The sequence below is a fragment of the Panthera pardus genome, unplaced genomic scaffold (genome assembly GCF_024362965.1).
Source record: "Panthera pardus isolate Hobbes unplaced genomic scaffold, ASM2436296v1 HiC_scaffold_16, whole genome shotgun sequence".
Taxonomy (NCBI): domain Eukaryota; kingdom Metazoa; phylum Chordata; class Mammalia; order Carnivora; family Felidae; genus Panthera; species Panthera pardus.
In genome coordinates this window covers 8338093-8357402 of record NW_026526721.1, presented here as the reverse complement: position 1 = coordinate 8357402, position 19310 = coordinate 8338093, and the positions used below count along the sequence as shown (strand labels likewise).

Sequence of the window (19310 nt, the reverse complement as noted above, 5' to 3'; positions counted from 1 at the left end):
GGCCTTTAAGAACATCAAGAAGTGAGTAAAAGATTTTAAATTGAGGGGAGATGGCACGATTAATACCTTAAAAAGATCAGTCTAGTTGTAGTGAGGAGAATGGGTTTGGAGGGGATGCAGAAAGAATGTGGGTTAGGAGGCTATTGCAGTACTCTAGGCCAGAGATGATGGTAGCTTGGAGCAGGGTAATGGTAGTGGAAATGGAGAAGCGGAAGGATTTGACATACTTTGAAAGTAGAAGGGACAGAGGTTGCTTATGGTTTGGTGTTTGGAACTATTATGAAGTTTCTGCCTTCAGCCACTTCATAGATTATAGGCTTACTCTGTAATACTGAGCTCACTAGAAGAGATACATTTGTAGGAAATAGAACTTGACTTCACTCTTGGACATCCTGATTTAAAGTGTCCTTGAAGGATTCCAGTTGGAATGTCACATCGGCAATGAGTTAGGTGGGTCTGCCACTCTAGGGAGAGGTTTGGGCAGGAGACAAATACTGGGATAGTTAACCTAGATGATTTGAAGTTGTAGATGTGGGTGAGGTTGCTTGGGGAGACGGTTCTCAACTTTTATTGTGCCCTGGAATTGAGCTTGGAAGAAATACCCCCAACCCAGAGATTTTTGATTAATTGGGCTTCTAGCAGCACCCCCCATATAGTACTCATGTGTAACCAAGGCTGAGACCCACTGGTCTAGAGTGAGGATGAGCTGAGAACTAGGACTGAGCCTTGAGGGACACAAATAGTGGCCAATTAAGGGAAGATGAACCTGCGTGGAGACTGTTAAGAGGTAGCCAGAGAGGTAAGAGGAAAACTGGAAGCGTGATGTCATGAAAGCAAGAGGGAGAGAGTGGCCAGTAGTGCCTGTTGCTGAGAAGCCAAACGGAATTTAGATTGAGCAATATGAACATCTTCTAGTTCCCATAGGGAGATCTGTCTGTGGGAAGCTTGGAATGGATGCTGGGTTGGAGTGGGTTGAGATAAGAGGAAATGTAACAGTATAGGCAGCTGTTAAAAGTATCTAGGGAGAGAAGTAATGAGACGAGATATGCCATTCTGTCATGATGTGTTTGGTTGCAAATAGTAGAAAACCCAGTTTAAATGGTGAAGAAAACTTAACCTCGTTCAAAAAATCCAGAAGAACGTGGCTCTAGGGTTGTGTATTTAGTTGCTCAACAATGTCCTCAAAGACCTAGGATTTTTTTAGCCCCACTATGTGACTTGGACCTTAGTCTGGCTACTGTATTTCAGACGTTAAACTGGACATTCTAGTCTCCAGCAAAAGAATGGCTCATGCAATCTTCAGAAAAAAGAAAAGTACACATACTGCGAAGCATATGATTCATAAGTATATAGGTTGAATTTTCAGAAACCTTACATGTGTAAGGTCCCGGCACCTTACATGGGTAAGATCGGCACCCAGATCACAGCCCCAGAAGTCTGCTTTTTTCCTCTTCCCAGTCTGCCCACCTCCTCCCCCAGGATAACTACTATCCCAGCTTCCAACGCTACGGGTTAGTTTTGCCTGTTTTTGTGCAATGTAAATAATCATATGGTATGTGCTCTTTTATGTTTGGCATTCAGCATTGTTTTTGAGATCCATATTGTTGCATGTAGTTGTAAAGTGTTCATCTATTGCATGAATATACCACATTTTATCCATTCTAATGTTGATGGGCATTTGGGTAGTTTCTAGTATTTGGCTTTTACAGATAGTATCATTGTGAACATACGTATTCATTTCTGTTGAGAATATAATTAAGGAGTGGAGTTGCTGGGATGAAAGTATGCTTATATGCAGCTTTCCTACATAATTTCCTGTCTGGTTGTATCATTTTATACTCCTGCCAGCAGTATATGAGAGTTTCAGTTCCACGTCCTCACTGACACTTACTATTTTGTGTCATTTCATTTAGACATTCTGATGGGTATGTAATGACACATTGCTGTGATTTTAATTTGCATTTCCTTAAGTTGATCAAGGATATTTAAGTTGAGCATCTTTTCATACGCTTATCGACCATTTGGATATTCTCTTTTGTGAAGTGCCTGTTTGGATATTTTCTTTTCTTTTGAGTTGAATGTCTTATTCATTAGGTTTTAAAAAAATTTATTTTGGATATGAGTCATTGGTCAAATATATGTATTACAAATAGCTTCTCACATTCTGTGGCTTGCCTTTTCACTTTTGATGTTTTGTTTTCACAAACAGATGACACTAACTTCAATATAGTGCCATGTATCAGTTTTTTCCTTTATGATAAGCACTTTTTGGGTTCTGTTTATAACCTTTGCTTTCTCTAACATCACCAGAATGTTCTGTTTCTTTCAAAAGCTTGATTTTTTAACTTTCACACTTAGACGTATAGTCCACCTGGAGTTGGTTTTTGTATTTAGTGTGAGGTAGGGTTCAGGATGGACATGGATGTCTAATTGACTCATCACTGTTTCTTAAGAATGTATGTTTTCTCCATGCACGGCAGTGCTCATCTTTGTCAAGTAGATCAGGTGACTATATGTAAGCATCTGTTTCTGATTTGTTTGTACTAATCTGTTGGTCAGGTCATCTGTCTTTAGATAGACTTTTTTTTTTTTTTTAACTGTATATAGTCTGGTAGAAGCTACTGCTATCTGGCAATGTAAGTTACCTAGCTTTATTCTTCCTTGTAATCTCTTTTTAAGAGTGATGAGCCCTCTGAGCTCTCATTGGCCAGCTCTGGGTTATAGGACTACCTCAAAACTAGTCAGTGCAAAGGAGAGTGAGATTGCTGTGATTGGCTTACAATAATTATAATTATCACCCTCGTTTTACATGTGAGAAAGCGGGCCAGAGAGGTTAAGAACTTCCTAAATAATCCCAAATTGAGTTAGCGATTGTACTGAATTTAACTTCCATCTGTGTTTCAGTTTTCAGGCTCTGTCCGCTGCAGCTTAGCTGATGTGTGAAAGATCTGGGAATTATATTTTTGGAGATCAGAAGTCTGGCTGACACGCAAAAATAGTGCAGAAAAACCAGGCAAATAATAACAAGTTTGGCATAGATGTAGATAAGATATGTGCTGGAAATAACTCCAGAAATAAGAAAAGTAGTTATTCCTGGGTAGTTGCGATTGTGACTCTGGGTGACTTTTTCCTTTTGTTTTGCTTTTCTGTATTTTCCAAATTTCCTATAATGGACATATATGGATTTTTAAAAGTTAAAAAATTATTTTAAACTAGGTTATTTTTGGAAAAGTCAAGAAGTACAAGTAGATACACAATATATAATGCCTTTATTAAATACATAAAAATGAATATTTATTTTTCTTTTCAGAAATGCACTTGGTGATGGAAAGAGAGCCATTATTCTAAAGAGCAATTGGACAAAGGTAGATTTCTTTTATATTTACATTCAGCAAGTAATGCCATATAATTTTGTGAGAAATCTGTGTACAGGATGTGAATTTATATGTAAAAATGCTGGATAAAATTAATGCAGAGCTCAAGAATGTGAGAGGGAAATCTTCAGTTCCATGATCAGAAAGGATACTTCACACAACAGTGAGGTCCTGCATGTCTGAGGAGGACAGGTAGCCCATAGGAGTGTTGAGGGTCTGGAGGGTACTTGAGTGATTGAGATGTCAGTATCTGCGTTTTCTGGATTGGTCAAAGACCTTCCTATGAAAAATGAAACTTAAAACCTAGAATGAATTATAGGAGACTGTCTTTATGACCTTGAGGTGAGAAAGGATTTCTTAAATAATACACGATGCACAAATCTGGGGTGGGGGAAATCTAGTAAATTTGAATATATCAAACTTAAAAACTACTGTATGTCAAAAGACACCATGAATGAAATCATAGTCTGGGAGAAGATAATTTGTCATATAGATAACATATATAACTGATAGGGTTTATGTCCAGAATATGCAAAGAACTACAATAAATAAGAAACCCAGTAGAAAATGGGCCAGCGAAATAGATAGGCACTTTGCAGAAGAGAAATCCTGAATGGACAATAGAAATAAGTTATGTTTTGTTTCCTAGAAATTAAAATTGTACAGTTAGAAAAATGAAACCAAGAGAGCAGAGTAGAGAGCTTCCAAACAGCCCTTCATATACATGAGTAAATAAAACAGTGTGGTATTATTAGGTACTTTAGATTGGCAAATTAAAGAGACCCACAGTCCCAAGTGCTGGTGCATGTGTGTACTAACAGGAACCCTCCGTAAACTGGTGGGTGAGAATTGGTTGCAGCCAACTTGGAGAGCACGATCATATGCTTATGCTGTTGTAATTATTTGATTCTAAGTGTGTGCCCCACAAACATTCTTGCAATATGTGCGCATGGGGAGATATACAGAGTGGTCATTGTGGTGGTGTTTTTAATGGCACAGAACTGCAGATACCTACATATCCATTGATGAAGCAGTGATGGATGTGGTATTTTCACTTGATCAGAGTTGTAACTCTCATCTGATCTGGCCCTCTTCTTAAACACCCATTATGTCACTCCTACCCCTCTCTCCCTTGTTCACTGTGTTGACCTGTTGGTCTCCTCGCTGTTCCTTACATATGCCAGGCACTCCCAGTTTGTACTTGTTCTTCCCTCTGCCTAGAATTAGAATGCCTTTCCCCAGAGTTAGCTCTCTTATTTCCTTTCATTTTTTACTGAAAATTGTCTTCTTAGTGAAAACTTCTGTCTGTACTACTAAAATGGCAAGCCTGCCCCTGCCTAGACATTTGCTGCCCTCTTTCCCTGCTTTACTTTTTTTCTTCTTGGCGTTTATCATTATTGAACAACTCTGTGTGTTATTTCAACTGTGCTTACTGTGTGTCCTCCTATACAACGTGAGCTCAATGAGGACAGGTTTTTTTGTTTGTTTGGTTCACTCTTGAATCTAGACTGCCTGACAAGCTGCCTGGCACATAGTAAGCACTTACTAGTAAATAGTAAATATTTGTTGACTTAGTGAATGAACGAACCAAATACTAGTTTGCAGTTGGAATAAGTTAACTGGCTTACCGACATTTATAGATTTAAAAAACAGTGTTGAGGGGTGCCTGTGTGACTCAGTGGGTTAAGCATCTGACGCTTGATTTTGGCTCAGGTCATGGTCTCATGGTTGTGAGATCGAGCCCCACATCAGGCTTTGCGCTGGGCATGGAGCCTGCTTGAGATTCTCATTCTCTCTCTCTCTCTCTCTCTCTCCCTCTCCCTCTCTCTCCCTCTCTCTCCCTCTCTCTCCCTCTCTCTCCCTCTCTCCCCCACCCCCCGCCCCGGTGGCCTCCCCCCTTCCCCCTCTTGCCCTTGCTCTCTCTGTCTCAAAACATAAAAAATTAAAAAACAGTGTTGAATGAAAAAAAGCAGTAAAAGCATAATGTAGGCCAGAAAGATATCTATCAAACTCATGATAATGTTTGCTTCTGGGCAGTTAGAGAGGGAACAATGAGAGAGGGTCCAAAGAAGATTTCAGCCATATCTGTATGGTTTTATTTCTTTCATTAAAAAAAAAATGCAAAACAAATACAACAAAATCTTAGCATTTATTTCTGGGTGTTATATTGATCACTGTATTTTCCTAAATCATAAAAATACCTGACTTTTAAAAAAAATTTTTTTTGAATGTTTATTTTTGAGAGAGAGAGAGAAAGAGAGCATGAGCAGGGGAGGGGCAGAGAGCAAGGAGACACAGAGTCCAAAGCAGGCTCCAGGCTCCGAGCTGTCAGCACAGAGCCCGATGTGGGGCTCAAACTCAAAAGCCATGGGATGATGACCTAAGCCAAAGTCAGCCGCTCAACCAACTGAGCCACCCAGGCGCCCCCTGACTTTTTTTTTTAAGTGGAGCTTCAGATAAGACACAGAAAGACATGTGTTTCAGACTTCATTCTTGGCTTTTTGTTTTTAAACCAGAGTGAATATAATCATAGAATTTTAGAGTCCCCTAAGTTGTGATTCATGTGGCCAAGGAGTTTGTATCAGAGTCTGGGGACGGTGAAATTCCCCAGGTGGACTTCTGCATCCAAATTTTGGAGTCTGTTTTTAAATGCCTCATTTTACAGATGAAGATGTTGAATTCCAGAAAGGTAAAGGGACTTTTGCACGTAAAGACAAAACTGGATTGAGAATCCAGCATTGGATTTGCTTCTGTTTTAGAGTGATCAGTTTGTCGCTATTTTTATTTCCAGTCATTGTTGTACTTGATACGGAAATTTGTTGATCACTGAACCTGCATTTGGCGTGTGCTCTGTAAACACTTACAGAATGTATGGATGATAGAATTCTTAACACCAAAACCCAGACCCTGAAGTTGGTTTTCTGGAGTTACCTTTTGCTATTTCAGTCTAGTATCGATTGAAAAAAGAGTACTACAACTTTCTGAATTACATTGAAGACTGTTACATTATAACAGTTACATTGTAGAGTGTTTATTTCTGGATTAATTTATTGAGCAGAAAATACTTTTTAAAAAAAGACTTTATTTTTTAATTTGTTTTCTATTTATTAAGACTATTTTTTTAGAGCAGATTTGGGTTCACAGCAAAATAAACAGGAAGATAATTTCCTATAAGTCCACACACATGCATAGCCTTCCCCATTGTCAGCCTCCCCCGTTATCAGCATCCTCCGGCTGACTGGTGCAATTTGAGAATCGATAAATCTACACGGGTACATTATAATCACCCCAAGTCCCTAGTTTCTCTTAGTGTTCATTCCCTAAATGTTAGGCATTCTGTGGATTTGGACATAGGTATAATGACATTTATCCATCATTATGGTTTATACAGAGTATTTTCACTCTCCCCAGTATCCTCCCAATCTGCCTGTCCATCCTCCTTTCCCTGACCCAGTCCCTGGCAACTGCTGATCCTTTTACTGTCTCCATAGATTTACCTTTTCCAGAACACAGAGTTGGGATCATACAGTATGTAGCTTTTCTCATATTGGCTTCTTTCACTTAATAATACTCCTTTAAGTTTCTGCCATGTCTTTTCATGGCTTGATGATGCTTTTTTTTTAGTGCTGAATAATACTACCTGCCTGGATGCACCAGTTTATTTATCCATTCACCTACTGAAGGACATTTTTGTTGCTTTCAAGTTTTGGCCATTAGGAATAAAGCTGCTGTAAATATCTATGCGCAGGTTTTTTTGCGGACACGTTTTCAGCTCCTTTGGGTAAATACCAAGGAGTATGATTGCTGGATCACATGACAAGAATGTGTTTAGTTTTTTAAGGAAATGCCAAACCGTTTTTCAAAGTGGCTGTAACCTTTTGCGTTCCTACGCCACAAATGAGAGTTCCTGCCTCTCCGTATCCTCAGCATTTGGTGGTGTCAGTGTCCTGAATTTTGGCGTTCCTAATAGGTGTGCAGTGGAATCTCGTTCCAATTTGCATTTCCCTAATGACATGATCTTTTCATGTGCTTATTTGCCACTGTATACCTTCCTGGATGAGGTGTGTGTTAAGATCTTTGGCCCATGTTTAAGTGGGTTTTCTTATGGTTGAATTTTTTTTTTTTTTTATTTTTTTTTCAACGTTTTTTATTTATTTTTGGGACAGACAGAGACAGAGCATGAACGGGGGAGGGGCAGAGAGAGAGGGAGACACAGAATCGGAAACAGGCTCCAGGCTCTGAGCCATCAGCCCAGAGCCTGACGCGGGGCTCGAACTCACGGACCGCGAGATCGTGACCTGGCTGAAGTCGGACGCTTAACCGACTGCGCCACCCAGGCGCCCCTATGGTTGAATTTTTAAGAGTTCTTTGTATATTCTTGAGTAACAGCCCTTATCAGATGTGTCTTTGCTAAATATTTGCTCCTGGACTGTGGCCTCTCATTTTCTTGACAGCAGTTTTCAGAGAGCAGAAGTTTTTAATTTTAATTAAGTCCAGCTTATCAGTTATTTCTTTCATGATCCATGAAAAAGTTATCACCGTTTTTTGCATTTTACATTTAGGTGTGTGATTCATTTTTAGTTAATTTTTGTGGAGAGTGTAAGGTCTAGATTCATTTTTTTTTTTTTTTTTTTTTTTGCATGTGGATGTCCCACCATCATTTGTTGAAAAGGCTCTCTTCATTGTATTGCCTTTGTTGCTTCGTCAAAGATCAGTTGACTATAATTATGTGGGTTCATTCATTTTATTTAAATAGGGTTATTTTGTGATGATTACAAAAATATTTATATAGATGCTAAACACAAATCCTAGTAAGTATTAAAAAAATTTGGTAAGTACAGCTAGGCCATTTTTTCTTTTATTTTACCAGAAAGGAGTGCTCATTGAAGGGTAGCCTAAACTGCAAAAGCAAAGGTAGACTGTACAAGGTGCATTCTGTACTTCTACTTTAGATTAACTATGAGCCTGAGTCTGTTGAGTCATGCCTCTAGGGTATAAACCTGTATAGAAGGTATTCTTTAGATTCTGTGAAGGTGAGCCATTGTTCCCCCTTCTTTCCAGATAGAGAAGACTGGTACAATGTCAACTGTCCTACACATGCTTTCAAGCTTAAGAGAGGGTATATCATTGTATCACAAAGAGTGGGAATGTTTATAGTCAACAGACATTTGTCAGTAATCCCCGTGCATTGTCTTTTGGTATTGTCATATAGCATACAAACCAGTAGCCTCACAGATGCCCACAAGAACCTTTTAATATTGAGGGGGTGTATTTTGTGAGTGACCAAACCTAACTCCGATTTGGCCTAAGTAGTTGGTTCATGTAATTGAAAAGTCTAGGGATCAGCTTCAGGCATGGCCTGATCCAGGTCTGCATCCATTTTCTTCCTGTTCTCAGTTTTGCTTTCATGTGTTTTTTTCATTTTCAGTCTTTTTTTCCTCTGTTTTCATTCTGTGTTTCTTTTTGGGTAGTAGTGTCTGTAGTGTCTAATCTGCCCCAGTTTTCATCCCATGTATTTTTCATCTTAAATGCTTTAACTTTGGAGTTTCATTTTGAGTATTTCTTACTTATTTCACATCTTAATATGTTCAGTCTTTTAGCTCCTTAAGCATATAGAATATGTTTATAATAACTGTTCTAATGTTCTTAACTACTAACACTATCACCTGTGTCATTTCTGAGTTATTTTCAGTTGACTTTTTTTTCTCTTCCTTGTAGATCACATTTTCCTTATTTGCATACCTAGTAATTTTTTATTGGACATAAGACATTGTGAATCTTACCTTGTTTGTTACTGATGTTTTTGTGTATCTGTAAATATTTTTGAGGTTTGTTTTAGGATACAGTGAAGTTACTTGGAAACAGTGTAATTCTTCCGAGTCTTGGTTTAAGCTTTGTTAGGTGGGACCATAGTGGTATTTGGTCAAGGGCTATCTTTTTCTTCACAGCTGGGGCAAAATTCTTCTGAGTACTCTACCTGTTATTCTATGAATTATGATGTTTTCCACTTTGGTTGGTGGAAACAGGAATTATTCCTGGCCCTGTGAGAATGCTGACTATTGGCTTTCAAGTGGTTCTTTCCTTGATTTGGGTTTTGGGTGGTTGCCTTGCATGCACATACTGACTAGTACTCAGTTGAAGTCTCAATGCAGGTGGACTGTGTGAGGGTCTCTGGAGTTCTCTGTGGAGCAGTCTCCTCTCTGGTCTTCTGCCCTGTGAATTTGCACTGCCTTGGCTTTCCTGGACTGCTGGTGCTGTCTCTTGAACTGAGACTGCGGGCCCTGTCTGGGTTCCTTTGCCCTGTGCCATGGCATAGAAATTCCATTCAGCAAGGTGGAGCAGTCATAGGGTTTATTTTGTGTGTTTCTTATGTCTCGAGGATCACTCTCTTTTGTTGCTTGGTATTCAACGTCTACAAACCTTTATTCCATATATTTTGTCCTTGTTTGTTTTAGGCAAGAGCATAAATCCAAATCTCTGTTACTGCAGCTTGAGCAGAAGTGGTAGAGCGTAGGCTCTCCTGGCTTCATTTTGAAAAGGACTTTTACCATGTAGTGGGAGCCCCAAACTGATATCCTTAATAGCTGTTAATTCTAGTGCAAAGAGAACCTCTTTTAATATCTGTATAGAGCACCTGAGGGATGCCTCAGACTGATCCCGATTGAGCCGTGTGCCCACCAGCAGATTGATCCTACAACCTGGAAAACGGTGCATTTCGATTGGCCAGGCTCCTGGATCACAGCTGCACTCTTCCCTGTTTATTGTGGAGATGGAGCGCTAGTCCCAGCCCTGCCATTACAATACAGAGTAGGGACGTGGTGGCACCCGAAAAGAGGGGCTGCTCGGCAGATGGACAACAGGGAGTTTCTATATATGTGCTACACAATGAGGTAGTGTCAAAGAAGAGCAAAGCTTTGTATTGCAATTGGGTTCAGGAAGCTCTGAGATACCTTTAATTTAAGCTTCCTTCACATAACTTCAGCAGCGATACCTGAATAAGCTCCTTTCTCAAATGATAGACATTATAGTAGGTTTTATAGAGTTTGGGAAGAGGACCCAGCAGCAGATGAGGACAGTTGCCGGGGGCAGGGGGAGGGGGGGTGCGGATAAGAGAAAGAAAAGGCGCTTTCTACAAATTTAGCAGGTATGGTTTATAATCTCATAATTTCTAATGCTATGAATTTTTATGCAGTTACCTAAATTTCAAAGTTGGAATATTCCTAGGGGATAGGATTTTGGTTTTGTAGCATATCTGAGAGATCTATCTTCATATGCCTTTTGAGGAAAAGCAGAGTTTAAGCAAATGGAATCAGAATTGGGATCTTTAATCTGAGCCTAAATAGTCTGGCTATAAAAATGCTTCAGAACTCACAGATTGGGTTGGTGCACCAGAGTAGGATTATATATATGCACCGAACCTGCATAAACAAAGGTCCTCATGGTTGTTTACAGCCTGTTTTAGTGAAAAGTTCATCTTTCTTAAAAGGGTCATTTATCTCTGATTTAGTAGTTTCTTATAGAATGAGAATGTTCTTTGTAAAATGTGGAGTAAGGAGGAAAGAGCTGTGGGCCCAGAGTCAATAGGTCAGGATTCTTTGGTTTGCCTCTACACAAATGTGCCATTAGGGCAGTTTCTAGCCTCTTTCACAGGTACGTCAGTTCCCAAGTGGAGATACTGTACCTACAACAGGAGCTCAGTTTGTGAGTAGGTAGAAGAGGGGGTGGTTGAGTTAGCCCCAAGTTTGGTAATACTAGCTTTCTAGATTAAAATGTTCATCCTTGATATAGAAGATTTCCCAGAGTGCGTAAATGGGGCCAGCCAGGACTGTGGTTCTATAGCAAACAAAACAAAACAGGAAGCCCCGATCGTTGGAATTGAGTAGATCTATGGTTTTTGGACCTTTTCTTCAAGCCAAGAACTACACCTAGAGATAAAAAATGAAAAGCTGATTGAGAGAGGTGGATGGAAGGTCTAGCCTAGGTGTACCCCTTATCTGTAGCCATGCTCTCAGAGGGGTTGCAAAACTTCTGTATAAGCTGATTTTCCTTCCAGCTCTAAAATCTGTGTGATTTCCAAAGTGTAGAGAGTGTAATGACTTAGAGACTATTACTGCCTTAAAATATTTTCAAAAAAATTAAGTTACTCCTATGTAATGAATGTTTTTTTGTACTTTATTTGGCAAAAAATAATATATTGCATTCTTTACTAGTAAAATATAATAAAGGTTGAATTATTTTCTTTGTGGGCATAAAAATCTCTTAAGCAAAAATACTGATCTCTAGTTAAAATTATTATAAATACTATTCATTACTTTTCATTTTAGCTCATTTAAGTAATTTTATTTCCTGAGAGGTATTAACATTTTAAAAAAATTTTCATTGATAGGGTCCTAATCTAACATTTTAAGTAATTAGTTTTTAAGCAAAATATTTTTCCTTATCTATTTTCTTTAACTTAAGCATATTTTTGAGAAAAAATTAAATTTATCTTTTGGAACAGGGTCATTATCGTTATTGTGCTGCTCTTTCTATGCTGGGGGAATATGACTGGGCCCTGCAAGCAAACATAAAAGCTCAAAAACTCTGTAAAAATGACCCTGAGGGAATCAAGGATCTAATTCAGCAGCATGTAAAGTTACAAAAACAAATAGAAGACCTGCAAGGTATTTCACCTAAGATTCTTTGGTTACAGTCGAATTCCCTTTAAAACTTTTGAAGGTGGGTTTCTTGGATTAATGGAGGACCATAAATCAATTCTCAGGTGATTTGTACTTACTTTGTTTTGCTTTCTTGGTCAAGTCACTTAAGTTTTCCATTTCTATCTGTGTAGAAGTACATTAGTGTTCTATTCCATTAGGTAATTACAAATGATTTGTATCTTTTAGTTGAAACAGACAACAACAAATTATAATTTGTTCTTCTGTAGATTTTGAATAAAGTGAAGCCTTTTGAAATAAAATTGTTTAAAATTTTTTCTTCTATGGTTATAGTTACTTCCTAAAGAAAGAACCCTTCAGTAGAGTTGTTTGATGTTCACACCAAGTGTGTGGCTCATTCTATAGCATGCTGACCACATATGCATATATACATCTGTGTATGGATATGTACACATACCAGAAATCGGCTGTGTGGGCTAGGAATTCAAGATTTTCATTCTCTCGTTTTCTCTCCTAAGTGATTTTGTTTTCTCCAATGCCCGAAATTTCCTTACTCTATACTTGCACCATATAGGTCTTTGCTGTTTTTTCTTCTTTGGGTATTTACTGTCTTAGGAAGCTGAGCTGAGATGTTATCATCCAACTTAACGTGATTGTAAGATTGTGAGCTCCTTGAAGACAGATACCATCTCTGGTTCAGATTTATATACTGCTGCAGCTAGTCAATGATCACATGTAACGGGATGTCAAATCAGGCTGTATAACAATTTGGTGAAGCCATCCTAAAACTAAAAACATCTGGAAATACAAAATTATTCAGGTTTATTTTTCCAGTTCTGTAAATTTGATGCTCTGTCAGCTTAAAGGAAAGTTTAAATCTCTTTAAAGTATGTGTTGCTAATCCTCTGATTACTATGCGTGTGTGTGATTGATTTTTATAGGTCGAACACCAACTAGGAATACAATTAAAGCTTTTTATGAAAGCAGGTGAGTTAACATCTCTCAGGTCTGTAGCTGTTACTTGGGATGGCTTTGCCTTGTAAGTTTAAGAATCACTATGTATGATGCTTTGTAGCTAATGGCAACCACGGTAAAGTTGGGGAGGGGAAGGACCCGGGTTTGTGCCTTAAGATCAGGTGACCCATGAATTGTCACATTTGTTTTGTGGACTGTTTTACTGAACCATTTCGTATGTATTTATGGGAGATCTGTAGCCTAAGCCTAGGGGAAAAGAGCTGTGTAATATTACTTTCATTTCACTCTACTCGTATGGGAACAGTTTTTGTAGTGACGATCCTGGCAGCAGAGAATAGGGACAGTCTGTACCTTTAAGCCTTAGCTGCTATCCTGGAAACATCTGTCTCCAGCCTCCCAGTATCTTTTGAAAGGCTAAGACACTTTCTGTTAGAAATAAGCAACAGGCAGATTTTAATATGCTCACAAACAAATAGCAGCCTGGGTCCTACGTTTGTTACTGGGCAATTAAAAGAGATTATGCCTTTTCCTCCATGCTTTAGATATCTAAGATATCGAAGCTGTTAAATTTATTTATTTTTTATTTTTTATTTTTAAAAATTTTTTAATGTTTTATTTATTTTTGAGACAGAGAGAGACAGAGCATGAACAGGGGAGGGTCAGAGAGAGAGGGAGACACAGAATCTGAAGCAGGCTCCAGGCTCTGAGCTGTCAGCACAGAGCCCGACGCGGGGCTCGAACCCACGGACCATGAGATCATGACCTGAGCCGAAGTCGGATGCTTAACTGACTGAGCCACCCAGGCGCCCCTAAAGCTGTTAAATTTGAAACAGGGAGACTTACTTGAATATTAGAAACCAGAATATATTATTAAACTGTTCTTAATCTGTTTTGAGTTTTCACTACCAAATTGAAAATAACATTTATGTATAAAGCCCAATCTCAGAGGTAGATTCTTTCTAAAACAGTATTACCATGCTTTCAAGGGAAAAAAGGTGATAGTTGCTAAAACTTGTTTCTTTGAAGGATAACTTTTTTAAAATTCATGCTAATCAGGGGCACCTGGGTGGCTCAGTTGGTTAAGCATCCGACTATGGCTCAGGTCATGATCTTGCGGTTTGTGAGTTTGAGCCCCACATTGGGCTCACTTCACTGTTGTCGACCTGTCAGCACAGAGCCAGTTTCCCATCCTCTGTCTCCTTCTCTGCCCCTCCCCCTCTTGTGCTCTCCCCAAAATAAATAAATATTTTTAAAAATTATTTTAAAAAATGCATACTAATCAGTATAAAAAAATTTAGTATTTCTTTTATTCCCCATTTCAGGGCCTACATACCTAGTTTATCAGCACCTGCATTTAGTACTTCACTTAACTTCGTGGAAACTGAAAAAGATTCCAGAAAAACTAACCACGAAATGGCAAACGGTGGTAATCAGAATCTAAAGGTAGGTTTAGTTAAAAACTAAAATTAAAATTATTTCAAGTTTAGAAAGTCTCATGTTTTTACAATATTTTGGTGATAATGGAAGCTAAATATTTTGGTGATACAAATCCCTTTTTGCCTATTGATACCAAGAGAATGATTTTCTTTTCTTTTTTTTTCATTTTCTTTTTTAGTAAATATTCCAACTACCTCCTTCAACTACATGAAGATGATAGTCACAGTTTCTTTTGAAATCACATTTGTGTGTTTTCAAAAATCTTTTTTTCTAAATTTCATTTTTCCTCTTGGATAAGTTCTTTTTGTATGCTTTTCCTGCTTTACATGTCTCTCAATCAAACAGCCACTTAGGAATGAGTGACAATGGGGTCTGGTGGCCATGTCACCCCACTGCTTACAATGCTTTGGATTTTTCTTTTCCTCCCTTTCCCCTTTTGTATCTACTTGGCCTTTGGCACCACACCAGCCTGCCCACCGGCTTGTGTTGCATTGGGCCTGGGAGGCCTGCCATCCCCATCTCTGCCCGAAATATTTCTGCAGCCTCTGTGGTGCTTCCCAGCAGTGGTCCCCAGGCTTTATTCCCTGCTGTGTGCACCAGCACCCAGGTCTGATGGTTTGTGAGGGCGCCTCTAGGCCTTCCAGTCTGCCTCTGTGATCAGCGTCTATATCTCCATTTTCTTCTGAACAGTAGTATATTAAAAATTCAGCAGGTATCACCAAGTACACATTCATATTTCTTTCTAGGATTTGAGAGGAAAAAAGGAAAATAGTGTTTTGGAGTAGGTGGCGAGGAGGCATTGAAGGGAGCTTTGCCAAGTCCCTGTATAGTCCTTTTATTGTTAATAATGAATATCTCAGAGGCTGTACTCAGGGAAAGAAGCATAAGGAAAGATATGATAGTATTTATTAAGTACACTTATTGAACAGACTTGTTAGGCATCATGCCAGGTGTTGGAAATAGAATGGTCTTCTTGTTTGTTTATTCATTTAGGCCTAATAACCAGCTGGTTATTTTAGGCACTTGGGTAAATTCTGTTCTATTTTATTATTTAGCTATTGAATTCTTTATGGCTGTATTTTTTTTTTTTTTTAATCTCACTAATTTTATTTTCATGGCTAGGTGGTAGATGAAGCTTTGAAGGTAGATGATTGTGACTGTCATCCTGAATTTCTACCACCATCAAGTAAGTTTTTTCCTTATTTGTTGCTGAATTAATGTAGTGTTCCTAAACTTCCATGGCCCAACATTTGTACAAGCCTCACTTGTATTTGCTTTTGTTCTTTTCTACTTTATAATATTTCTATGTTAAGAAAACATTGAATATTTACTTGAAGTCAATGCTCAGTATTTTCATATATTTAATAAATTTAATTTTGGAAATTCATATAAGAAGCACAGAAAGGAAGGATAAAACTCTTCTTCATCTGCTACCTAATTCCTGTTAGGCCGGTAGTGTCTTTCAACTTTAATTAACCACCACCACCCCCCAACCCAGGGGGCTTTTTAGACTTTTTTTTTCCTATTTGCCCTCCTGCCACGGATACTGTTTATCTTTTTATGTCCTGTATGTACATCTGTGCTTTATATATATAAAAAAATTTTTCTCATCTCCTAATAACTAATTTTCACCCTGTTAGGAGTGATGCTGAGAATGGATGCTTTAGGCTTATTTTATTTTATTATTTTAACTTGCATGTGCTTAATGTATATGTTTATTTATGCATCTAGTAAATACACATACACCCAACAGGACTCCATTTACTCGACATCATTGGGAAATGATGGGTCCAGAGAAGCAAACATTGATGCTTCACTTATTTCTCAGTCTCCCTTTATATGACCAGATTTTGTTGAAAATTATTGTACAGTAGATCATATGCTTCCCTGCCTTTTAAAATAGAGCTTAGGAAAATACAGATATTCTTGATGATGCAAGGTTGCTTGTTAGATACAGATTTTGTCTCAGACTTTCATGTGCTCCTTCCAGAATTATTGTGGTGAGATTAGTGACGTAGTTAGTGATCCTGCTGCCCTCTTTTCCTTTTTCTTGTTTGTTGGTTCATTTGTTTTCTGCTTCTGGCAGCCATTTCTGTCTTTTTTCCCTGCAGTTCTGTCTTTTCTTAGACTCTGGTGCCATATACCCAGCTATTTACCATTAGCCATTCCCATTTGGTTAGCTCATTGGAGAATGATAAAGAGGGCGACTCAGGTGATTATCTTACCTGATGTGACTCTAATAGTGCATGAAAAATCTTTGAGGACAAAACTTTTCTTTTGGAAAACACCTTTTAATTTATTGATGTTTCTTAGGCTGTTATTATCAGCACATTTTTAAGTAAATAATTTAAATACCACCTTCAGCATCTGTATTCAGTCAAAGAAATTGAGGTCCTAGTTAAGCCTACATAGATTTGCCCTAAATCGGACAGCAGGAATCAAACTAGAACTCTTCTGCCTTTCTGGAAGCCTCTCTTGTTTTCTGAGGCCACTCAAACCACTTCGGCTCTCATCCCCTCCTTAATTCATAGGTTCTGACTTGCCTCTGCTGTCTCTCCCCAAAGCTCCCATCACATACACCCTGTCCGTATTGCCGTGCTCTCTTCCACGCAACTTTGTGCATTTGCCTCCCTGCTCCGAAGTACATAGTGGTTCCTACTCTCCAGCCTGTGAGTCAAAGTCTGGACTCACACAGCTCGAGTATCGGAAGCAAAGGACCTGTGATCGCTCACTCCAGCCAGCCTTCACAGCCCCTTTCCAACCTTCTCTTCTTATCCAACTCCCCAGATCACACAGGTTTACTTAGTGTCTCTTAAAGTGAATGTCATTCTTGAGTTTGGCCCATCCTATCCAAATCCTGCTTGCTTCTTAAAGCTAAATATGAATGCTGCATTCCCACTAACACTTTTCCCAGACACTCAACCTGAAGTGATTTCCACTTCTATGAGTTATAAGACCAGTTAACATGGAATTAATATGTCAATAGCAACATGCCATATCTTCTTTTCTAAAAGTGATTGTCGTGTAATCCTGGTAACTGTCTTTTCTTCCCATCTGATTGTAAACTACCTGAGAAGAGGAACTGTGGCCTTTATCTCTCTGTATCTACTGTAGGCCTAAATAATATCATTGTAATTTATGTTCACAATAATTTTATAGCATATACAGACAAACATTATAGCTGTTTCTTTACTTGTTTGTAGTTTCACTCACATAAAACATTGCTTGCTTTGCTTTCTTATTCCAATGTACATAGTTTTAGTTGATTTGCTTTCAGGCTTGTTGATTGTTGTGTACAGATTTCGGGAACAAATACTTTGTATTCACAGGTCAGCCTCCAAAATATAAAGGAAAACAAAAATCTCGAAACAATGAATTGGAGAAGTTCAGGTATGTTGTTTATCTAGGTTTTTTTCCCCCTTAAATATCCTCCTCTTAAGAAAAAAGAAAAAGGGGAGGGGAGTATGTCTCTTTCAAGTAGTAGCTATGATGAGTACTAAAATTCCTTTCAAATATCAAAGGCATGTCTTTAGGAGAGTGCCATATTTGGCTAAAATATTATTAATTCTGAATGTTAGTAATGTCTGAAAGGCATATAATATGAGATATAGCAGTGTTAATTCTTAGAAATCTCAAAATACATGCTCATGAGAAGAAAAAAGAAGTATGAAGTGAAAATTACCTCTTCTCCCTGCTCACCTTATTTCACCTTTCCCACAATTGCTTCTCTTGTGGCTTCCTTTAGGTACTCACTGTTAACAAGTTCTTGGCCACCTGAAGCTTACTCTGCATATACAGGCATGGGTGTGTCTATATTCAGGGGCCCTTTTAAGCAGCTGTCATTAGAGGAAAGTGTTCACTAATAAAGTGACTACATATAAAGTGAGTTCTACCAAACATCCCCTTCCCGGAATTAACAATAGGAACTCTTGCCACCTATCTTTACAATTAACCCACCATTGCCTGCAAAGATACAGATTGATTGCAGAGTGAGTGAACTTGTAAATCTTGCAATGGATACAGAAGTTCATGAAGTCAGTGAAAATGATGCTGGAGACCCTGCAAAAGCATTTCTGCCAAAGGTACACCAGCTGTTGGCTTTCTCTTCATTTAAGGCTGATTCCTTGACAGATGTCTCAAGAAGGATTTGAATATCAAAGCAAGAGAATCTTTTCTATTGGCTCAATCTCTGTTGAGCTAATAGAGAAATTAGTAAAGCCCCATTAAAAAAAGGTGATCATTTTTTAATGCTGCTACAAAATTTAATTTAAAGCAAGGGCATAGATACTATGTTATTCTCTTATTCTGTAAGAAAATCCTGAGTCCTCCCTCCCCCCTTCCCCAACCCTCAAAAGAAACCAAAAACATACAGGGACATTCTTTGAATGCATGGTTATAATTTAAACTGTTCTGCTAAAGATAAAATGTTTTTTTTTTTTTATAGTTTGTTTTTGTTTTCAAATTGAAGTCTTCTTGTTTGATTATGTCCATTTCATGGGGTTATTTAATGATTAAGTAGGATAGCCACATGAAACATTTAGAGCCCTGGAACATGGTAAATGCTCAGTTTACCTTAACTATCATTATTGTTATTACCATCATTTTCATTGTTGTTAAGACCATTCTGGCCTATATCTTGCTTTTTTATCTCTTTCAAATATCTTGCATATCTTCACACATCAGATCATGGAGATCTACATCCTTCATTTTTATGGCTGCAGGATATTTCACAGTATAGATGTCTATTTGAAGAAGAAATTTCTAGAGTGGAATTGCTCTGTCATAGGGAATGTGTAATTTTAACTTAGATAGATACTACCAAATTGTCCTAGAAAATGAGTACTGTTCAGCATTCCTACTGAGCTGT

General features: G+C 38.3%; 1 protein-coding gene across 11 annotated transcripts in view; it reads left to right on the top strand.

Annotated features, from left to right (window-relative positions):
* TTC3 (tetratricopeptide repeat domain 3) overlaps positions 1-19310 on the top strand; it is a 127592-nt gene that overhangs the window by 31202 nt on the left and 77080 nt on the right. For all 11 annotated transcript variants that reach the window (XM_019420323.2, XM_019420325.2, XM_019420321.2 and 8 more), the window contains 6 exons: positions 3311-3365; positions 11875-12037; positions 12973-13018; positions 14329-14449; positions 15566-15629; positions 17773-17833. In XM_019420323.2, coding sequence (XP_019275868.2) covers positions 3311-3365; positions 11875-12037; positions 12973-13018; positions 14329-14449; positions 15566-15629; positions 17773-17833 — 510 coding nt within the window. The remainder of the gene's footprint in view (positions 1-3310; positions 3366-11874; positions 12038-12972; positions 13019-14328; positions 14450-15565; positions 15630-17772; positions 17834-19310) is intronic.